At 49.5% G+C, this 20,975-nt stretch overlaps 1 protein-coding gene across 1 annotated transcript; it reads left to right on the forward strand.

Annotated features, from left to right (window-relative positions):
• Positions 1 to 19: 19 nt before the first annotated feature.
• On the forward strand, positions 20 to 20,823 carry LOC122385113 (probable signal peptidase complex subunit 2). The gene is made up of 5 exons (XM_043373111.1): positions 20 to 401; positions 5,897 to 5,983; positions 6,270 to 6,403; positions 11,763 to 11,924; positions 20,137 to 20,823. The coding sequence occupies exons 1-5, from the start codon at positions 399 to 401 to the stop codon at positions 20,321 to 20,323; spliced, it is 573 nt and encodes a 190-aa protein (XP_043229046.1). The 5' UTR covers positions 20 to 398; the 3' UTR covers positions 20,324 to 20,823.
• The last annotated feature ends 152 nt before the right edge of the window (positions 20,824 to 20,975 follow it).

Consider the following 20,975-nt stretch of genomic DNA (forward strand, 5'->3'; position numbering starts at 1 on the left):
TACCAAATCCAATGTATACGTGTTTTTGATACAAAACTGACGCAGCATCATCTATAGATGGCCTTGCATCATTCACTTTTCACGCCGGCGTGGTTGGTTACTTTTGTCGTATAGTTATTTATTTGATATTGATATAACTCGAGGGAGATCCAAAATCACGGATTCAGATTGTTGAAACTGTATTTCTTCTGTTTGGCGAAGAACTTATACCTTGAATTGCTGGATATTTGAATTTGAAGCTAGTGCAAGTTGAAGTGATTGTAAAGCAAGATCAAGATAAGCATAAGCAAAGCCCCACTTTGCTAGCTTGAGCTTGAACTTGAACTGGCGCCTACTTAGTTCAATAATTTTGAAACTGCTTGTTTTAGTTGAAGCAAGTTTTGGCACATTTGGGCAGAATGGTAAGTATCATCGGGTACTTTAAATGTTTCATTGACATGTTAAAGGGACCCTCCCACCTTAACATTAGTTTTGAGTTGAGATAGTCAAGTTTGCGGCCAGGCTCAGAAACCACCATTTATCCTGGTCGCAACCCCCGCAGCTTTATGGTGTTCAAGAAATTTCTTCCCTTTACTTGCAGGGTGGGACCAGCGTGGTCCCTATCTCTTAACCATTACGGGAATCTGATGACGTCATCAGGCTTTCGAACGTCCGTAAAACGTTTTGTAGCACGCGGTGGTATATGCTGCTTTGCGCGCAACAAATGCCGCACTTTCAAATAAAATCGCTAGGAACAGTGGCGATCCCAAAAAGTAAACAAAAGTAAAAGTCTAATATCTTGAAAACCGGTGAATATTTTTCGGTGAAATTTGGTAGATACCGTAAACCAGGGTGACTTTGTATCACTTTTGACCAGTTTGGTACAATATCTTGTATAATCACTTGATATTTCACTCTGGAAACTGTTTCATCATACCAATTGGACAATTCTCTATCTAACTGAGTACAATAAATGTCTTGAAATTTATCATAAATATTTTATTTTTTTACCAAAAAATTGATCATTCTCACCCAGAGGTCGGGGTGACTATGATCACTACATTAAAATCACCTTATGTGTGCCATAGGAGCCCTCGGAAGGGGCTTGTGTAATAAACTTACATGTTTTGAATAAAATCAAAGGCTTTGCTTGACAAAAACTCACACGTTTTACAGTAAAACTATGAATCATTGAGGCATTAAAACAAAGTTGCATGCTCTGGGTCTAAACTCACATTACAGAGCTATAAGCAGCAAAATTAGCTACTTTAACATCTGGCTTCAAGATTAAGTAACAGCCACAGATGTCCTAAGCCACAGGCTACCTGTTCTACATCACACTTTGTCTGCTGGTGGCTGTGGGACCAATTGCCACACTGCTCATGCCCCTCCCAGTTGATTGTCTTTTTCACTTCCCATTGACGCTCCAATTACCACTGAGATAGAGCAGCTCAATGCTCATCCTCCATCATCAGTATCTAAGCCTTTCCTTTCTCTTTCTTTATCTGGGTCTTTCTCATCTTTACCATTATTTTTGCTGGAGATGCTAGCGAATTTATACTTCATGCCAATGACAACAAAAAAACAAGCTGTGACAAGAACATGATTATTCTAACTGGGACCCAAAGTGTCTGCTATAATGCTTCATTGCTTTATTTGACCATTGGCATAGAAAATACAGTTCACAGCAGCTAAATGCTCATTTGAGGCCCGAAATTGGTCTATGATCAAAGTCACCCCGGGTATCATTGTCACCCCGGTTTACGGTATTCGTTTTTGCTCTTTCTGAACGGAGGGACATCACTTTCATGCCAATTCATTACCGTAAAATGGGGTGTTAAGGGACAGTGGGGTGTTAAGGGACAGTTGCATGGGAAAAACTTTGAGTCATATTAACTTCCTAATTTGAGAAGGTTCAATAAAAACTTCAGTGTGGTAGTTGACACTGTTTTGCTCTTGACCATAGGAGAAAATGGTATGGTTTTTCATGCAAGTGATTTGGTTCAAAAATGGATTTGAAAATCATGCTACATTTTCACAAAATTGAAACATCTCCAAAACTCTGTGTGTACCACATAAACTAGTGGGTGTACAGGGAAAATGAATGCATAGGTGTATTGTCACATGTATTGCACAGGTTTCCTGAAAAACTTGTGCAAATCCACCCATTCATTCATCATCCTCTTCCTCTTTTCCGGATACATGCATATTTTGAGGTGGATGTGGGGTGCTAAGGGACAGGGAAGAAAAAATAAAAAATAATATCTAAATATAATTTAATTAAGTAGAAATGGAAAACACCAAATTCCACATAAAATGCTGACAAGTTCATGCTTTTATCTCTAACACATCTTAAGTTATGTAACAAAACATCTCAACACTCTCTTTTACAATGACGGGTCAATGGAGACTGATGTAGGTAAATGTGATGTCATCATAAAAAGGCTAAAACAAAGAGGGCAGCATAATGACAAGTGACTAGCTTCAACATGGGTTTTTATTGATGACAGAAGACTACTTTTTGGTTCTGTTTATCTTACAATTAGCACATTTTCCACATGCGTAAACTGCATTACACGTAATTGGCTAAAAAGGTCATTAGTGGTGAATGAACCTGACTTGTTTTGTGACAGAATATGCAAAACATTTCAATAAATAAATTGTGTGCCCTTCCACACCCCAATTGTGGGCATTTGATGACCATTTCTTGGAATACTATAGGTGTCCCTTAACACCCCACATTGGGGTGCTAAGGGACAGTGATGAAAAATAATAAAAAATAATATGCAGGTATAAATCTTAAAAACTTTAATGTGGCAGGCATGTAAAGCACCAAATTCCACATAAAATGCTGACAATTTGATGCTTCTATCTCCAACCCTTCTTGAGTTATATAACAAAACACCTCAAAACTGTCCCTTATCACCCCGTTTTACGGTAACTTTTTTGAAAGTGGGAGGGTCCCTTTAACTTCAATTGTGGATCAACAAGGATTTATGTGATTCAAGTGCAATGCAATGCATCAACAATGCTGCAAATCAATGCTAGATTAAAAGGCTAAATATCTATCTCTTAATTTCTCTGGGGAGCATTCCGGTCTAGGGGTGAGATACTTGCCTCTAGATTCGGCCATCCGGGTTCGATTCCCGGGCAATGCACGTGGCATTGCCGCTACCTGACCGCTTGTAACAGAGTGAGAGTTCTGGTTAGCGCCTTGGTCCACTGGATGTGGTGCTCAACCCAAACCAACCATAATTTATCTATTAGTGCCATGTATTATGTAGGTATCTGTCCATCTACTACCGTGCTTACCTATATCTTTATTGATGGCTTTCGTACATCACCAGCTGGCCAGCCAGCTGATGCAATCCAGATATTACCAAGGCGGCCTTGGCAAGGCCCCACAGACCTGTCTGCTGAGGGTGGACTGTGGATGGTAAAAGCAGTTGCGAATGGGTTGTTTCACACCCCATCATTAATTCTCACTATATTGGCCATAATGATGACAGGCTTCCAAATGACATTCAGCTGTCTTCTGATTTCTGAACTGCTTGCAGGCACCTGCTTTTACTGTGCACTCTGCTGAGCCGCGTGGTGGCTACACTGCTCTGCTGTCCATGTTTTTCATGCCTCTGTGGAATTGCAGCAAACAACTTTCCGTTTCTGTTAGAGAAGAAAGCTGGGGCACAAATCCCTTAATTATTTGTTTTTAGCATAGGTGCTATAGAAGAAAAGTATAAAGGGGAAGAAATGAAAGAATAAAATGATCATTTTATTACTGCTTTGAACAATTTGAGATGCCCCCCCCCCCTTGCAGATCACTGTGTTTTATGTTAACATATTATTATTGATATTAATTCTGTGGCCTAAAAATATGGAGTACAAATAGGACATTGGGCAGACAATAGGAATAATGACCAAGATCTTTTTTACATATACACTGAAGTGATGACTGATAAGAACAGGAGAATAATTGCTAGCTGAGAGGCATCATGCAGCCCAAAAATGTTGTATCCTGTTCATATTCATTGTTTTTCATTGAGTATGTGAAATGGAATTAGTCAGCATTAGGAATGGGAAGTTTTAAAGTCATGTCTGTTGTGGTAAATGCTGTTTTACAAACAGGTAATTTAGAGCAAAATAGAGCTAGCTATAACATTGCCCATTAGTCCATGCAAAGATAACATGAATCATGTTATCTATGGTCCATGCTTTTTTATTCTTAAAGGGACACTCCCACCTTAACATTAGTTTTGAGTTGAGATAGCCAAATTGGTGGCCATGGCCTGCAAATACCGGTTTGGGCACTCACAACATCGACAAATGCTTTAATTCGGAGATATGGAATTTCAAACTTGCAGTTTTCGGATTCTAAGGGGCTAGTGCATTGGTATGCCCCACTGAACTCTATAATGTGGAATGCGCATCGGCCGCCAAATGGTGTCCAACGGTGCCGCCATGTTGCGCAGACCAGAAAGCGGCCGCCGCCTGTGCTGGGGAATAGGGAATTCGGGACCTCGATTTACGTTTGCGGTCGCTGCATCCGTTACGCTCAAGCTATGTGCACACGGAACCCGGCATCTTACGCAGAATTGAGTGGAGAACAAGATGAAATCCTAAGAAATCATCAGCTATAAGGAACTAATACGTTAAACCCTTATAAGTCAATGGGGAAATATGAAAATTGTTATTTTGGCGCCGAGAATGATCTGAAACTATCTCAAGCATATAAAATCATGATTTCATGCACTCTTTGCAAGGTTCTATGCTTCATGTTGGCATTGTTGCCCTTGCGTGACGTCATTCGTGACGTCACAAGGGTCACCATTTTTCTTCAATAACTCCCGATCAAATTGAGCTAGCGAGTCGGGAAAGCCACCAATGGACTCAGGAAGACCTGCCGAATCGAATGATATGCGACATGACCTCTTTCGACCAACTTCGTGACCTGGGGGTGCTGACCTGACCTTGACCTGAGGTCAACACCCTAAGTTGACCTGACCCGAACAAAAAGTATATCACTCGATGCGCCTGAGCTAGCTGAACACGATGATGCCAAAATTGCGGCTCTACGGCCATTTTTGGCGAAGTTATTTACCAAAAACCGAAGTCGTGCCTTAGATCACTTGACCTGACCTCAGAGGTCACCGGTTGACCTGAGACCCTTACAGCGGGTTCCTACCAGTCACTCTGCATTATACTTTGCCGCATACGACCACTGTACCGTTTAATTCAAGTTTAATTAGCGGTGCATTTGCGAGGTGGGTTCAATCAACCCCCTCGGCCGGGGCAAATGTAGGTCAGGCGAGTGAATTTGAGGAATTCTGAAGATACGATCGTGTTCTCCACTCAATTCTGCGTAAGATGCCGGGTTCCGTATCTACGTAACTTGAACGTAACGGATATGGCGGCCGCAAACGTAAATCGAGGTCCCGAATTCCCTATTCCTCAACACAGGCGGCAGCCGGTTTCTGGTCTGCGCAATATGGCCGCCACCGTTAGACACTACGTCCAATAGGGTTGAAGCGGCATTGCTCCCCTGTGGTATGCCCCCTTAGAATTTGTGACGTCAACGGAGATCTAACGATTTTTAAATCTTTTGCTAAAACGTTTCGTAGCACGCGGTGGTATATGCTGCATTGCGCGCAACAAATGCCGCACTTTCAAATAAAGTTGCTAGGAACAGCGGAGATCCCAAAAAGTAAACAAAAGTAAAAGTCTAATATCTTGAAAACCGGTGAATATTTTTCGATGAAATTTGGTAGATATTCGTTTTCGCTCTTTCTGAACCGAGCGACATCACTTTCGTGCCAATTCATTAACTTTTTTGAAGGTGGGAGGGTCCCTTTAAGATACTGGCATATATTAGTATGCCAGTAAGAGATAATTCTTCTAACCACTTTGATTTTTTTTTCAGCCTGCTGCAGTGGAAGATGACACCATCAAGGTCGACAAGTGGGATGGATCAGCTGTGAAAAATGCTCTGGATGATGCTGTCAAAGAGGTAAGGGTGTAGGCTTGTAGCGTCATTTCCTAAATTGTATTGTTTTCATTGAGCCTTTGTAGGCACTGGTGTGTACTGTAAAAAGTCACATGCGAAGTCAACTGGTCTACCTTAGGACATTTTAAAACCGTCTGATTTGATTATACTCAAGTTAGCGTTACAGTTAATTATTATCACTGTGATTCTATGCTCACGGAAACTGTACGGTAACATCGCTGCCCATCCGCCGATCGCCGCGTCATCTATACGAGTATATTTGCGACTGCCCCGCCCTCTGCCGTCGCAGACGCTGCTCACCAAGTACAAGTACTCTGAGAGCCACTGGCTGATGGACTGGCGGCTGGCCATCTGCACTCTGGCGGTCGGCCTGTCGGGCCTGGCCATCGTCTGGGACTTCCTGCACCCGTTCCCCGCCTCCAGGTGAGAGCGGAGGGAGACGCGCTCTCCGGGGGGGACTCACTCGGGAGGGGTGAGCGACATTGTGTGGAGGGACGACACTCTGGGAAGGGGGGGGGGGGGTGGCGGCACCTGGTACAGCACTTGTCGTCAAACCACCAGGTGATTGGATTGTTTGGTAGCAAACTCGGTGACGTTGGTGTCTTAGAGCCGTGGTAAAATAGATGAAGCTTTATATGTACAGTGTTAACATCGGGTAGATAATTTTAACAATTTCCAATCTCCCTCTGCTCCACGCTCCACTCGCCCTCAGCTTCTCGCGGGCAACAAAGCATGTTTCGGTTTTCACCCTCGGAAAACGGTGACATCACATTGGGCAATATGTTTTCCTATTGCCTGCTACCTTACATAGTAATCATGTATTGGCATGCTGCATCGATGGCTGCTGGAAAGTTTTTTTTTTCATTAGGTAATGTGTTCACAGTGCACACCGCAATTTTGCCAAAGCAATCAGTGACGGCAGCGCTGGCAGTTACTGTCCAGGAATAACGACTGTCCCGTCCCTACGTAGGCGTGAGAAACCCGATCCATGCGTGCTCTGCTCAGCTTTCTATGCCGGACCTGCCGCGGCCAGGCCCGTTTACTATACTGGGGTTGCCAGACCTGTTGACGCCGGCGGGGTCCGCTACCCCCTCCCCCCGCCGCTGGGGCACTGCGTGCCGTTATTACAGCCAAAATCCCCGGTCTGCTCGGACATTATGGAACGTGGCCTTATTCAGGACCGGCGCACGGAGGGGCGGGCCGGTAGAAGTGGGGAAGTCAGTGGTAGGGTCGGGGAGCGGGTGGGGTCAACTGGTCACACCGTAACGGGCTCAGACAGCAAAGTGTTGGTTTTATTGACGCGAAAAAAAAAATCGTGTCGAAGTTTCGCCAGTGGAAAACAAAATCAAAATTACCGTGCTTTACGGGAAGTTTGACTTTTTCAACAAACTGACGCTCGTTTGTCTGTTTTTCGGCGTGTAAGGGTGCGTTGGCAGCGGGGTATACTTAACGCCTCACCATTGCTTTAGTTAACTGTTTATCTCATTAAGAAGTGGGCTGTTTGTGGAAAACAGATAGTTATCAAGCATGACGTCACCGTCCTCTGTTTTACTTCCTTCAGTCAAAGCAAACATGTTTCTCCGAGTTTCACAACTCCTCCAGTCGACTGTTTGCGCTCCGTCCATTAGGGCGGCATATGGCTCTCGTCTGGCGCCGCGGCGGCTCGCCCGTTGGATCCCTTTCACACCTCTGACGTACGCCGGCTGAGCCGCGACCGGACACGGGCCGCCGCTCAGATTGATCCCAGCTGTGGAGACCGGGGCGGGCGGGATTTCGGGTTCCGGCGCCGTCCCTTTGAAGTGTGGTGGGTCTGAACCGGGCCGGGATTCTACTGTCGAGCTTCTCTGTGATCGGACTCTTCCCCCGCGGCCGACGGAATAATGCGGCGGTTCTCCGCGCCACCTCAAAGCCGAGGTGTCGCCTTTCGCCCGTTCGCTCTAGTTGTGACGTCGAATGTGTGGTTTCCATTTCATTGAGGATTTTTATGGATGTTTATTATCTATCGATAGTCGATATGGTGTCGGAATATCGCACTGATGACTGGTAAAAATGCCAGCTTTGTCGTCTTGCTTCATCAAAAGAAGTCGAGATTAATTTCTATATAAGAACCCGCTTCGTTATTTTCTGAGCCTCTTCTATTTCAGCATGGTTTTGCATTTATAAGCCAGCTATCCTATTCGCTGGCATACCTGTAGCCGGTTCTTTTTTCGTTACGGCGCCATTCTTCGTCAAGAGACTCTTGTTCGTTTACAGCCGCGCATTTTCCGCTGGCTCGTCTGCGAGGCTGCATAAATTGAATATCACATTTGCCTTTGTGCTGCGTGCTTGAATCAGGCTCGCTGTTATTGTTCTCACGCGGGCCGGCATTATGGAGCGGCTGGGTCGGGGCGGCGGGGCTGGGACGGCTCGCGCAGCCACCACTGCCGCCACGCTGAGTGTATTTCCGCCCTGCTGAAACGGTAATCGTCTGTGGCATTTGGTAATTGTCCAGGTACCGCGCTCGGCCGGTATCGAGCGCCGATCGGTCGGGGTATGTGATCGGCCGCGCCGACCGGTATTGGTCGCAGGGGTCCGCGCCGGGAGTGGCTCGGGGCTGCGCGCTCAGCTCGGGACGTATGTGGTCATTTGCTCCGTGACTCGTCAGTGAGTGCGCTGACTAACTGGGGTCATTTCTGATCAATCTATCCACCTCTGCTCTCTCTTGATCGCAGTGGTCAATCTCGACCACCCCTGGCTATCCTGACCCCTGCTGACTAATGCCGAGCAATCCTGACCAATTCGGACCAATTCTGACCGCCGCTGACCGCTCCCTACCACCGGCCCAGCTCAGGGCCAGCTCGGTGACAGGACCGGCTGCGTGTGGCCGACGCCGATATCGTGTGATGTATGGCCAGCTAACCGGACATAGGACCGGGGGCGGTGACGGCGGCAGTGGCCTCGATAACTAGGCGTAGCGTAATTATAAGCTGCCCAGTTTGGTGGATAATATAGGGTGACACTTTCAGAGCTGCAAATGTGTAAAAAGTCCACAATATCTCATTAACGTCCATTTTTATATCATCGTTGGACGTGGTGTGCGACTTTTTCTCGAAATATATGTAGGGGTAGTGGCAAAAAGATCATGATAAGATATCTTGAAAGTTCATTTGGCAACATACATACATACATACATCACATGTACATATAGTCCATAATCTATGCCAGACATTATGCTATCCATGCCAGAGTACTGTTCGCTATTTCTGAATGCCGGTTTTACCTGTTGTTCGTTGCGGCGGTGCCCAGGGGATCGGCTGAGCTGGTCTCCATACAGACGCTTCAGGCTCCCGGTGGGCCTGTCGGGCTGGAATGAGTGTTTGTTTAGCTCGATGAGGGTGTATGAACGGAGCTGTGTCCGAAAATCTATGGGGAATTTGGGGAATTGCTTCCGTTGTACGCGTCGTGTACATTGTGTGGGTTGTAGATTATTTTTTACTGAGACTTGGCGTATTTGCTGTTGTTTTCTTGTCTCGTATGTCCGCTCTGACGTGTGCTGTCGGGTTCGGCAGCAATATTTCGTTTCCGGTGCCTCCTCTCGTCTCCCTCCCCGCTCGTCTCCCGTGGCCCGCCGACGCTGGAGCAGCGAGTGCAATACCTCCACTTTTCTGAGCCGGCGCCAGGCTTCAATATCGGCCCGATCCGGCCGACCGCGGCACCGGCACCGGAGCCGGCACCGACTCGACAGGGGTCCGAGCGACTTATCCCGCTCCATGTGGCTATAAATGCTCACACTGGGCCGCTTTCAATGCGGCGGTTATTTCGAACACGTTACAGCACCGGCGGCGGTGCCGCGGGCGTGGTGGGCTGATTAAACCGGCGAATTTGAGGGCCGTCTATCATGGACATACCGGCGTTGGAGGTAAATTAGATAGGGCGTCTCGTCGGCCGTCCGTCGGTCGTCGATCACCGGAAGCCTGATGGACGAGCGGCCTATCGCTCCGGATGCTGAAGGGCTGAGGTCAGATCTATTTGAGACGCGTCTGCGTGAACTGTGGACTTTGAGGAAGTAGCTGTTATCGGTCATCACGCAGGGAATTTATTGGAGCTGTCATAGTGTGGCGCTTAGAGAAATGAGTCCTAAATGGTCTGAGAGACGCATGATTACGGAGCGAGCGAAGCGAGCGTAGTCTTTCCTTAGATTAACGGAAATTTCTGAGTATGAGCGGCCGGCCGGCCGGCCGGCCGGCCGGCCGGCCGGCCGTGGTCACGCTTTTGCGAGGCTTATATCTCAGCAACCACTTGACCGATTTACACGCGGTAATTTTTGTAGGGTAGCTTCATTCCTTCTACCAAGTATTGGACTATTCCTGATGCATGTGGGTGACCCCTTATACACGTGCCACGTGCAAAACGAAGAGGTGTCCGTTTTGTAATTGTTGCAATATCTCGGTAACTACTTGGCCGATTGCGCTGAAAGTTGGCATGTAGGTAGGCACCCACTAGGCACTGCATATCCATGTGCCAGAGTTGGGGTGCTGCTGCACGTGCGCACGTGCAGGGGTCGTTTCCAGATCTCGAGAACGGCTGGACCGATGGCGCTCAAATTTGGTACACGGTTAGGGACCAGTTAGTAGGGTGCCGTGCTCAAGTCAGTTGGGACCCATTTTGCACGTGCGCACGTGCAGGGTGCCGCTCCCAGATCTCGAGAACGGCTGGGCCGATTGTGCTCAAATTTGGCACATCGCTAGAAACCGGTCAGTAGGGTGCCGTGCACAAGTCAGTTGGAGGTACCCCCTCGAAATTTCGCACGTGCAAGACTCACCCCCTCGCTCGCTCCGTTAGTCGCCCCAAAAGGCGCTATACTGGTTTAACGTTTATCGGATTCGGAGTCGTGTGTCATCAGCTTCCGGTTTAGATCTCTTCCTCGGTCCTCCAACTATGGCCTCCGAGGCTGGTGATCTGTCATGTTTGATGTATGGCCCCGCCACTCCTATCTGGCGTAACGTTTTGTTTCAATCGTTCAGGGCGTCGTTTAATTTTTCAAACCTTAACACATGGCATTGTGAAAAATCACACGCGCTCTGGAATGACGACAGTAGCACTTTTCTTGATAACACATCTCCAAAACATTTTTGCATTTATTTTTTTAACCCAACACTTAGGTTCAACACTTAGGTATTCGACCGCCTTATCCGAGCAATAACTTATGTGTATTCTGAAAGAAAATCGTGTAAAACACCGCGCTTAATCCCTGTGTTTTCGGCAATGGCGTGACGCCTCGGGCTTCGTGTGCGTGTCGAATTGGTCCACAAACACGGCTTTTTTGGGTCGGCGCCAAATGAAAAGCTCTGCGAAAATCGCAGCTAGCTAACGAGTTGGCCCAAGTTTGGGTGACGGTGCTGCCCCTCCCTCTCCTGCCCCGGCTTTGCCGACCGCCGAGAGCGCTCGCCAGAGACCGTCGCCGGATTGAGACGGATCCTCCGCCAGCGCGGCGATGGATGCCGGTCATTCGGCTCGTGCAGAGTGGAGTGGTTTCTCTTCGCGCTCCGCCTCCGCGCAACGCCAACGTCACTGCTGTGCCCGTGTCTGTGTCTGTGTCTGTGTGATAGGAGTTCGCAGGGAACAGTGGATAGATCTGGGGAGCTCTGTTCATGTTTAGGCTGCTGAATTGTTGAAATGCTGAATTGTTGGGACCACGAGTTTTTGTTCACCTTGTTCTTACTCCTGATAGGTGCGATAGTGTGTCCGTCACTCCGTCATGCAATTCAGATGCAATCAAAGTCTCCCCTCTGTGTGTTTTCAGGCCGGTGCTGATTTTCTGCGTGTGCTCGTATTTCGTGCTGATGGGTGTGCTGACTCTGTACACCACCTACGTGGAGAAGAATATCTTCCTGGTGGCCGTGCAGAAGGATGCCGCCGGAGTGGACCCCGACTCCAAGTGGGAAGTCAGCTCCTCACTCAAACGGTAAGTCGGTCAGACTTGTTCTTTGACTAGTCCATCTCAGTATGCGATCCGCAGAGCCATTCATTACTGACTCAAGGCCGAGGTGGGGTATATTGTGACCTAGTACCATCCTTAGGTGACGGAAGTGCAGCCATGACTGTCCGGCCCTTTTACCCTATCCGGCAACTATCGTCTTATCGACCGATTCTTGGTACGAGCATACGGGCTATAACCCGAGCTCTCCATGGCTCACATTGACCCGGGCGTTCACGGAAATCGCGCTCAGATGAACTCGGCTGTGCCTGATGCTGGGCAATGACCAGGATGTGCTGGAATTTTGTTCGTTATCAGGAGATTGAACGTGAGCTCAGTTAGTGGGGTTAGACTGGACGGTGTTGGCAGAACTTTGGAGCTGGGGTGGGGCAGATTACGTTCGTCGGTTATCGCTGTATTGATTTCCGGGATTTGAGTGGATGCATCATGGGATTGTAGGCTTATCAAGTGGTCCGTCGGCTCTTGGAATACCGAGCAATATTCATTTAATGACCCAAGTGTTATGAGCCATTCTCTCAATAATTGCCTAATCTAATAAGTCATTGATTAATGTGTACAATAAATGTCTCAGTTCAACTCTCAATTCTCAATTCAAACATTGCGTTGTAAAACACACAAAAAAGTCGCTTCCAACTCGAGTCATTTTTCAAACTACACTCTGCGTGAAGCCTGCACCATTCTGTCCGAATTTCGTTAATGACTTGCAGATTCCGTCGGGTTATCTCTGTCCTGGGATCAAAGGCGTGAAACTTTCCGGGCCGGTCGTTCTGGTTCTGATAGTGTAACGTATTCCTTTGACCCGGAAGTTCAGTATCGAGCGCCGAAGTAGTTCCCGCTCGGCATTGCCGCCCGGCATTAGCGACCCCATTGAGGTGTCGCCAAGTTGGCGCTATCTGAGTGCAGCCTCTCTCAAAATTGTCTATGTCTTGCCCTGTGAAGAATGCGTTCAAGCCCCGGGGATCAGTAATGTGACAGTCGGCGGTCAAGATATCGACTGGGGCCGGGTGAGCGCACCTTTTTAGAAGATCAGCCGTCGTCCGGGCCGCCGTCATTGGGTCCCGCTGCAGGCTGGCCGGCCATTTCCCGGGCAGACCGGGAGCACGGGGCACGCTTCGAGCACCGGCGGCACCGGCGGCGCGCCAGAGACATATGAGACGCGTTCCACCGGGCTATTGCAGCCGTCCGTTGTGTTCAATTGCATTCCGCCGGTAATGGGCCGGCCATTTTATATAGCCGGCAAATGGCGATTATTTTGAAGATCTCGCTCATACATTTTACTATTGTTTTATTTTTGCTTTGGACCCATAGGTCCCTTTTTATGTTTCGTGCAAGTTTGGTTAAAATTCAAGGCTGCAGTCTGGTTCTGGTGGAAGCGTGGTTGAGCATAATGGTATATTGGTTTGAACATTCAGGTAATCATGGTCATTGCAATGCGGGCCCGCTTAGCAAGGGCCCGTGTCAAATGCAACTGTAAGAACAGTTTGATACCCTTGCAGTTTGTTGAGAGTTCTCTCGTTCGAAGTTCGTCTTCTCCAGAGCATGAGCATCGCATGCCGGCAGACCAACTTCCTTGATTGGTATCTAGAATGAAGTCGAACTTGTGGAGAGGCTGGCCGCTTTTATCTGTCGTGTCTCAATGTGTGCTTGCGTGTGAAACTTTGAGACATCGGGTTGTGACCATCGGGTCACAACAGTCCATAAACTCGAAGCGAAGTAGTCAAAGTTTCGGGCACGCTAGGAAATCCATTGCAGGAGTTCCATGACCTGATATCATACGTCTTTGCTTGAGGCTGCATACAGCATGCCTTATACAAGTTGTATTATGCAGTTGTTACCAGTGCAGTGCTGAAGTATCTGAAATATATAAGCATAAAATGAGTGCTCGGAACTGTTGCGTACTTGTGCTTATATTTGTTGGTGCTCTGCTGAGGAGGGTAACAAGTTCATTGTCTGAAATCTAGTACATAGTAAATTTATCGAAATTTGATTGACCTAAGTGAAGGGTGAGAATATTCTTTCAACTTAGGGTGCCGCTCATTCACTAACCAGACAATATTCCACGAATGCAGCCTCGACTATTTTACATCAGAACGTCGCCATCCCTTTACTCGAAGCGTGAGCCGTTTCCGAGTGCGATCCGGCCCGGAAGCTGGACGGACTTCCGGGAACTTCTGACAGGAACTGAGACCGTGCCCGTGTGTCGTTCCGGGTAACCTCCTGTAGGCGACATCCATCATACAGCGCCCGTGTCTGCGCGACCGGCGCCGAATTGGATTAGACCCGCGGAGACGAGCGGAATAGATGTCACGTGCTAGGCGATATGGCGTCTCATTTGGCGAGATGAGGTCGAGATGCCGCGTTTCGGTAACTGGTGTGTCGAATGTTGGGTGCAGGTAAATGTCATCTCGACCTAATTCAATATACCCTGATCTCGACTTTATTGTTGGCTTTATTGCACAGGTGTCTTCCACGGGAAGTGAATGGCAGGCGTATTGCTCGTCAAAATAGACGAGACACGCTGTTTCGTCGTAAGTTATCCTCCGATGCATGGTTCCGTTTGCCGTCTGACTGATGGAAGCATCAAAATGTTTCATGGCGAATGTAGGGCATGCATCTCATCTCCCCATATCCGTTTGACAATGGATCTTTGGTCTTTGGTAGTGGATAGCACAGCCACAGCCTACTCCTTGCATTTCATAGTCTCTTGCTCTTTTTCTATTCATTCAGGAGCTCGCTTCGCTTCTCATTTCCGAGTACCATTCGCCCTCGTCCATTGTGCCCGCTGTCCTCACCCGAGTCGGTCATGGGGCCGACACCCAGCAGGTGTCTAGCACTCGTGATCTGACACCCAGCAGGTGTCTGACACGGTGACACCCGTGTCAGGTGACACCACCAGCCGTCGTGTGCCGCCTCATCCTCTGATGTGTTTGCCCCCGACGTCCGACCGTCGCGGCCCGCTGGCAAGCACCCTGTTTGTTCCGGCGCCGAGCGTCAATGAACGGCGTGGACAGCCATTTTCATTTTGTAATGGCCCCTGGAGGCGTGAGCGGTCCCAGGTGAGGGCAGGGAAAGGGTGGTCATGGGGTGTCGATCTGGTGACTGTGTGGTCGACCGATTTATCCTCGGGGGATGATACTGATACTCCTCCCCGTATTATCGAGTTGGGTGCTCATGGGAGCTATTCATGCTGTCGCCAAACGCTTAGCGAGATTCGCTTTACGGCTGGTCGATGGACTTTACCAGGCATTGTGACCGCTTTACGTTCGCCCCGTTAAGCGGGCCCTGGGCCCGGGCCTGCCAGCGTCGTTCTTGGCTGCCGCTGGAACGTGTGATGAAGGGGCATTATTTGCTCGGATGGCGGCAATGAAAAGGCCAGGGAATGACTGAGTGCTCGTCGGATGACTCCCTCCCCCTTCCTCCGCCGCCGCCTTCACCACCACTCACTTCGGTGGGCTCTATTTTCCACCTCCTTCTCTTTTTCTTTGCTGTCCTGTTTTCTCTTCTGTGCTCTGGTTTCTTTTCCTCTCTCTCTCTCTCCTCTCTCTCTCTCTCTCTCTCTCTCTCTCTCTCTCTCTCTCTCTCTCTCTCTCTCGCTCTCGCTCTCGCTCTCGCTCTCGCTTCTCGCTCTCGCTCACTCACTCACTCACTCACTCACTCACTCACTCACTCAAACTACAGGGTGTCCCATAAGTTCCTTCTCACCTAAATTTTTCTTTTAGAGGCTCTCTTATTTAAAGCCTCGCTTAATTTATTATGTAACTGAGCTTTTGGGGTTGCCATGGCAACTGTGAATGTGCTCCACGGTAACTAATTCGTCTAGGCAAAATATTTTTTGCCAGAGAGTTCACTTCCTGTGGAGACGGCTTATGCCGCAACATAGAGGTCTCCGATACGGGAACGCCTCGGTATTTAGTCCGCACTGGGCCATTCACGACGGTTGAGGGTGATTGAGGTCATCCAGTGTGTAGCCAAGGTCTGTCGCTAACTGGACGCACAGTCAACAAGTGACGCCGATGATTTGTCGGGAGTCAATCGTTGCAAGTTTATGCCCTTTTTTGTCAGCTTTCACGAGTGAGCCATGTGGCCAAAACTGTGTGGCGCCAAAATGGCCGTCAAAAAGGTCTTAGCGTTAGAAAGTTGGTAAACAGGCTTTTCAGGATGCATTACCAGCTGTCTAAGAGTATCATTTCGGGGTACCTAACTCAAGGTGACTTCAGCTCTACTTACCGGAGGGCTCAAAACAGCCAAAAACGTCTTAAAATGGCCAAACATGTGTTTCGTTATGCCTGAGGCTAAAAAAACTGGAGGGCCGGTGACATCAATGTGGTCATCTGGACTACCTAGTCCGTGCTCGAGATAAAACACCGGTCCAAACCCCAAAACGGTCCCATATGGGCGACGGAAAAGGCTTTTATGTCACCCCGCTTTATTCCTATGCAAAAGGCCAGGGTCACGGTAATGTGGGGTAATATGCGTCCAGACACTGATCACGTTGCGATTGATACTCCAGAAACAGTCTTGGGACGCAGAATGCTTCTCCAAGAAGATCTACTAGGAGTTTCAGTTTTCTAGCTTAACTCGAACCGCAAGTATGACCACCTTTTTTAGGAGAAAATGGCATACGGAAGGTCGTAGGCCCATCTTCAAGCAAGACAGTGCATCAGTGCACAGGTCAAGCAAAGCTTAGAAGCAGTGCCAGGAGACTGTGATAGGCGTGTGTGGCAAGATCACATCCCAGCCAACTCATCGGATCCAAATTTCATAAAAATGTGTTGGGAATATTGAAATCGAGGCTCGTCGAAGCTAAGCGGTGTTCCAGCATTGAGGAGCTCACGGCGCATGCCAAGTCAGTCTGGGCTAACTTCAAGCCTGCTATGCTGCCAAACATGCCGGTTGGCATGTCGCAGCATGTATTCATGTGTTTGCCTATGAAATGGGGAGCACATTGAGGGTTTATAAACATATCAAAACGCAATGTACTCTGTTTTACATGCAAATATAAGGTGAGAACGAACTTATGGGACACCCTGTACTCATATGGGCTGTCATCTCGGGTGCTCTCTTCTGCATTTCTGCCGCCCACTTTCATCTCCCGTCGCCCTTCCTTTCATCCCCTTTCCTCTTCTATTCTCCTTGACTCTGCCACGCGTATCGCCATGTCCTGTCAGCGGAAACTCGTCTCTGCGTCTGGGCGTGCTCCTTGGCCCGCAGCCCGCCGCCTGGCTCAGCCGGTCTTTTATCCGGCCGCGGAGAATAGGTGAAGCGTTTGATCGGATCGGCTGGGGTGACGTGGGCTGCCAGCGGAGTCTTTATCAGCGAGCGGCGGGCAGTGGTGGCCGAGCGCTCAGTTTGAGCGCAGAGCCCATGGTGCGGAGATTGGATGGGCCCGAGCTGGACCGTCGATAACGCTGCAGTTTCGGCGCCAATTGACTCCCGGGGCTGGATATCGGGGAAGGGGCTGGACGCTGTCGGCCTATGGTGACCTTTGAAGTGGTACGCAGAAGTTTTTATCCCTCAGAAATCCTTTCTTTGGTTATGATTTTTTGCCGTCACGTCCTCACATTCATGTGCAGTCGGTAAATAGTGTCACGCGCCGGGCACTATCACAATCACGGTAATACGTGCCGGCGGCGTGGTCGTGATTTATGGTTAATAAGCGTGCCGACCGGGACGGGCCGTGATTCACTGTGCCGGCGGCCATCCGTGAACATGCTGATTAGTCTGGGATTACGCAAATGAGGCCGGCGGCGGGCCAGCTGTGTCGCCCGGCGACCGTGGTCCCACTGCTGGCGAAATGTGGCGCGTGTGATCCTCGGTAGCTGACATTGCGACCTCGCGGTCGTGCTATTTCATGGGACAGACCGTAGCCCCTGGTAAATTTTACAACATGCCGCATTTCATGCCTTGTTTAACACCGGCACATTGTGTCAGGTATGAATCAGTCGATCTGAAATATGCTCCGTGATGGCGGTCCAGTTGTGTTATTAATTAGACGGTCCTTGTTAATCTGAATCCATTACTCGATGGCGGTGATACGGCTATTTGCAGCGGTGACCCCGTTTGGCCGGACATGTCGCCGTTAGGTGGGCCGTGATCGGACCTCGGCCCGTCCCTGGCCCGATCAGATCATGACCAGTGTCCGGCTTCGTCTAGCCTCAACCACCGGAGTGTTTACTGTCTCGCTAGCGGCGACTCCTGTTAATTGCTCTATCGTTGATCGCCTGATGGCATTGCTCTATGGGGCGGCAACTCGACCGACGTTGGCCGATTTGACTCGGTTTGCTGGAGGGGAACAAGTTCCGGGATCCCTCCTACGCTCTGGCTAGGAGGTATCTGACCGTTTGGCCGACACGCCGTCCGCTTTGGTGTTCTCTCGCTGTCCTCACTCGCTGAAACAGCCTCGTGTCGCTGTTGATGGGGGTATTCCGTCGTACCGCTCGAGTCCGCTGGGTTAGAGCGCCCCCTCCCTGAGCGCGGCCTCACGTCAGCCGTGGTCCGTGAACGAAATGCACCAGGCCACTGCACGGGCGACGGCTGATAGAGGAGGAGACCCGATGTGACCTGACTCGATCCGACCCGACCCGACCCGACCCGACCCGATCTGATCTGACCCTACTTTACCTGACCTGATCAGACTTGACTTGGCCCGACTAGGCCCGACCCGCTCCCAATGGGAAGAGGAGGATTGGCTGCGACTAGGCCGATTATTGGTGCCGTCGATAATGCTGAGCCGTCGGCGGCGGCGGCGTATGACGCATGTCCTCGGCGATGGACGGCAGTGACCTGTGACCTTCCGTCGAGGGGCTCGGCGCGGGTCGGTCGGGTGACGGGTCATCTGCGCCAGGTCAATGCTTGTGCCCTGCCAGTGTCACCCTCTACCGAAATGTTTTCACTGTTTCATGTCGCATGCAGGTATTGTACTTGCTGACTTGTTCGTCGAACTTGTTCTCGCAAGAACAGCATACATAGAGGGCAGTTTGCATGAGGGGTTACAAACGACATTACACCTTAAAAACATTGGTGGCGGCTCTATAAATAATTGTAGTCTGTTGACCAATCGGTCCGGGAAGGAGCTTGCCTCCTCATTGGCTGACAAACTTTGGTTTGAGAATCCATTATTGATTGGATCCGTGCCGTTCCTTCATTATTGCGTGCGCCAGGCACATAAATTGCATTCAGCGCTTGTGGTGGCCATAAAACCCTACGTGTTTGGAATATAAGGTGCCTCAAATAGGACTTTGGCTGTTTCAGCTGCCGTATTGTGTGCTACTTTTCCATTTATTTTGCTTAATGATCATCACTTTAAGTACTGGCAACTGCGAATTGCCACGAAACGTTCGTATCCATTCATGTAAGCGAACTGCGTGAACTTTGCTAGAATGTGGTTTACGCCAGGACTCGTCGATAACAAGGCAGCAAGACTGACGTTTGTCGGCACGTTTGTCACCTTTATTTTTGCTACCGTACATTTTATATCTACGCATCGCAGATGTTTGGCATGCCGATTTAGTTTGGATTTGTTGCTGAAATGGTGATGACGAAACCCTCCTTCCGTGTCTGATTTTCATCGTCGTGGGGTCGTTCAGCTCCCTATATTCTGTCGCTCAGATTTCTGATCTCCGATCTCTGCCTCTCGTCGGCCACGCGGCGGGTCACGTGCGTCTGAGATGAGCGAATCGCGTCCACTGCGCCCTAAAGCTGCCGTTTGGGCTCCGGACGTGCCCGGTGTCCGCCATTCGAGTCATGACAGCTATAGAGTGGACATGACCAGTCACAGAGAGCTCCGGAGAGGGGTGTTCCCGATCCCCGCACTTTACCACCGCTACTCTCCCGTGTTTTGATTGCATCCGGGATGGTGAGGAGGGGAGAGGGGGTGCAACGGATAGGATGTGCGAGCATGGGTTTTTGAGGTTTCGATATCGTTAACCAATTAAAGACCTTTTCGTTATTTCGTTATAAACTTGCAAAGCTAATTATTTCGGCTCAGCAATGCAGTACTGTTAATTCCCTCGCAGTCTACTTATTTCGATCGTTGATGCGGTTTTTTGCGTTCACCTAACATTGCATCTCCAATGCCCATTGTGTACCGCGACTGACCTCTGAACACCCACAAGCCCCCTGGCCCCTACCGTTGATTTAGGACCTTCCCTCGACTGACCGTCCTCTGTTTTGCCGGCAGGTTCGATGACCAGTACACCCTGTCCGTGCGGTACGTGGACGGGTCGTCCAAGCGCGAGCGGCAGGCCTCGGTCACGCGATCGGTGGCCGCCTTCTTCGACGAGAACGGCGTCCTGGTGCGCGAGTGTCTGGTGCCCGTGGTCACCAAGCTGCACAACAGTCTGCTCTCGGGAAAGAAAGACAAGTAGGCAGCGCTGAAGAAGGGTGAAGGGCGAAGAGGGGGCAACGGCCACAAATAGTGACGCCACTGCCTTCGAAGATGGAGGTGTTTTCGAAGAGGGATGGGGTTGGGTAGGTGGAAGCTATTAGCGCTGCACCTCATGTTCCAGGAAACGCCTATCTCATCACACTGGTGACCCAGCCAAAGTGGCGACGGCGGAGCGTTAGTTTCCGTCACTCGGCACATGCTGGTGAATGTGGGGCGGGTGACAGCGAGCGCTGCGAAGTGCTGTGTGGGATGGAACTTTTAATCGAGAGATGCGAGGGTGAGGTGCGGGTGAACGCTTGCAACAGAGCTAGTTGGTGCGAGGCGCGCCTGAACGCGAGTGCACAGTTTCTTGGGGGCGTGTGGTATGGGCTCCTCTGTTGCCGGGTGCGTTATTTTCGTGTCGTTTGGTGTCCTTTTTGGTGTCGCAAGCCTAGTTCGGTGTCCGTTTTTTCTTCAGAAACAATACACAAAAGTATCGGGTGTTGGTTTTTCGGACGAGTAATACTACACACTATAGTTGTGTCGCCTCCGGTGTAACTCGATACCTCCGGGAGGCGCGCTGATCTCCCGGTGACGTCACGCAGCTGCCTCGGATGACGTCACGGCGGCCGGTGACATCCGTGAGTGTCTGA

This window comes from Amphibalanus amphitrite, unplaced genomic scaffold (genome assembly GCF_019059575.1).
Source record: "Amphibalanus amphitrite isolate SeventyFive unplaced genomic scaffold, NRLGWU_Aamphi_draft 000209F_arrow, whole genome shotgun sequence".
NCBI lineage: Eukaryota > Metazoa > Arthropoda > Thecostraca > Balanomorpha > Balanidae > Amphibalanus > Amphibalanus amphitrite.

Excerpts from the sequence above, each read along its gene's own strand:
- LOC122385113 (XM_043373111.1), top strand. Across the intron at positions 6,404-11,762 it reads CACCCGTTCCCCGCCTCCAG|GCCGGTGCTGATTTTCTGCG; the intron begins GTGAGAGCGGAG and ends GTGTGTTTTCAG. Across the intron at positions 11,925-20,136 it reads GTCAGCTCCTCACTCAAACG|GTTCGATGACCAGTACACCC; the intron begins GTAAGTCGGTCA and ends TTTTGCCGGCAG.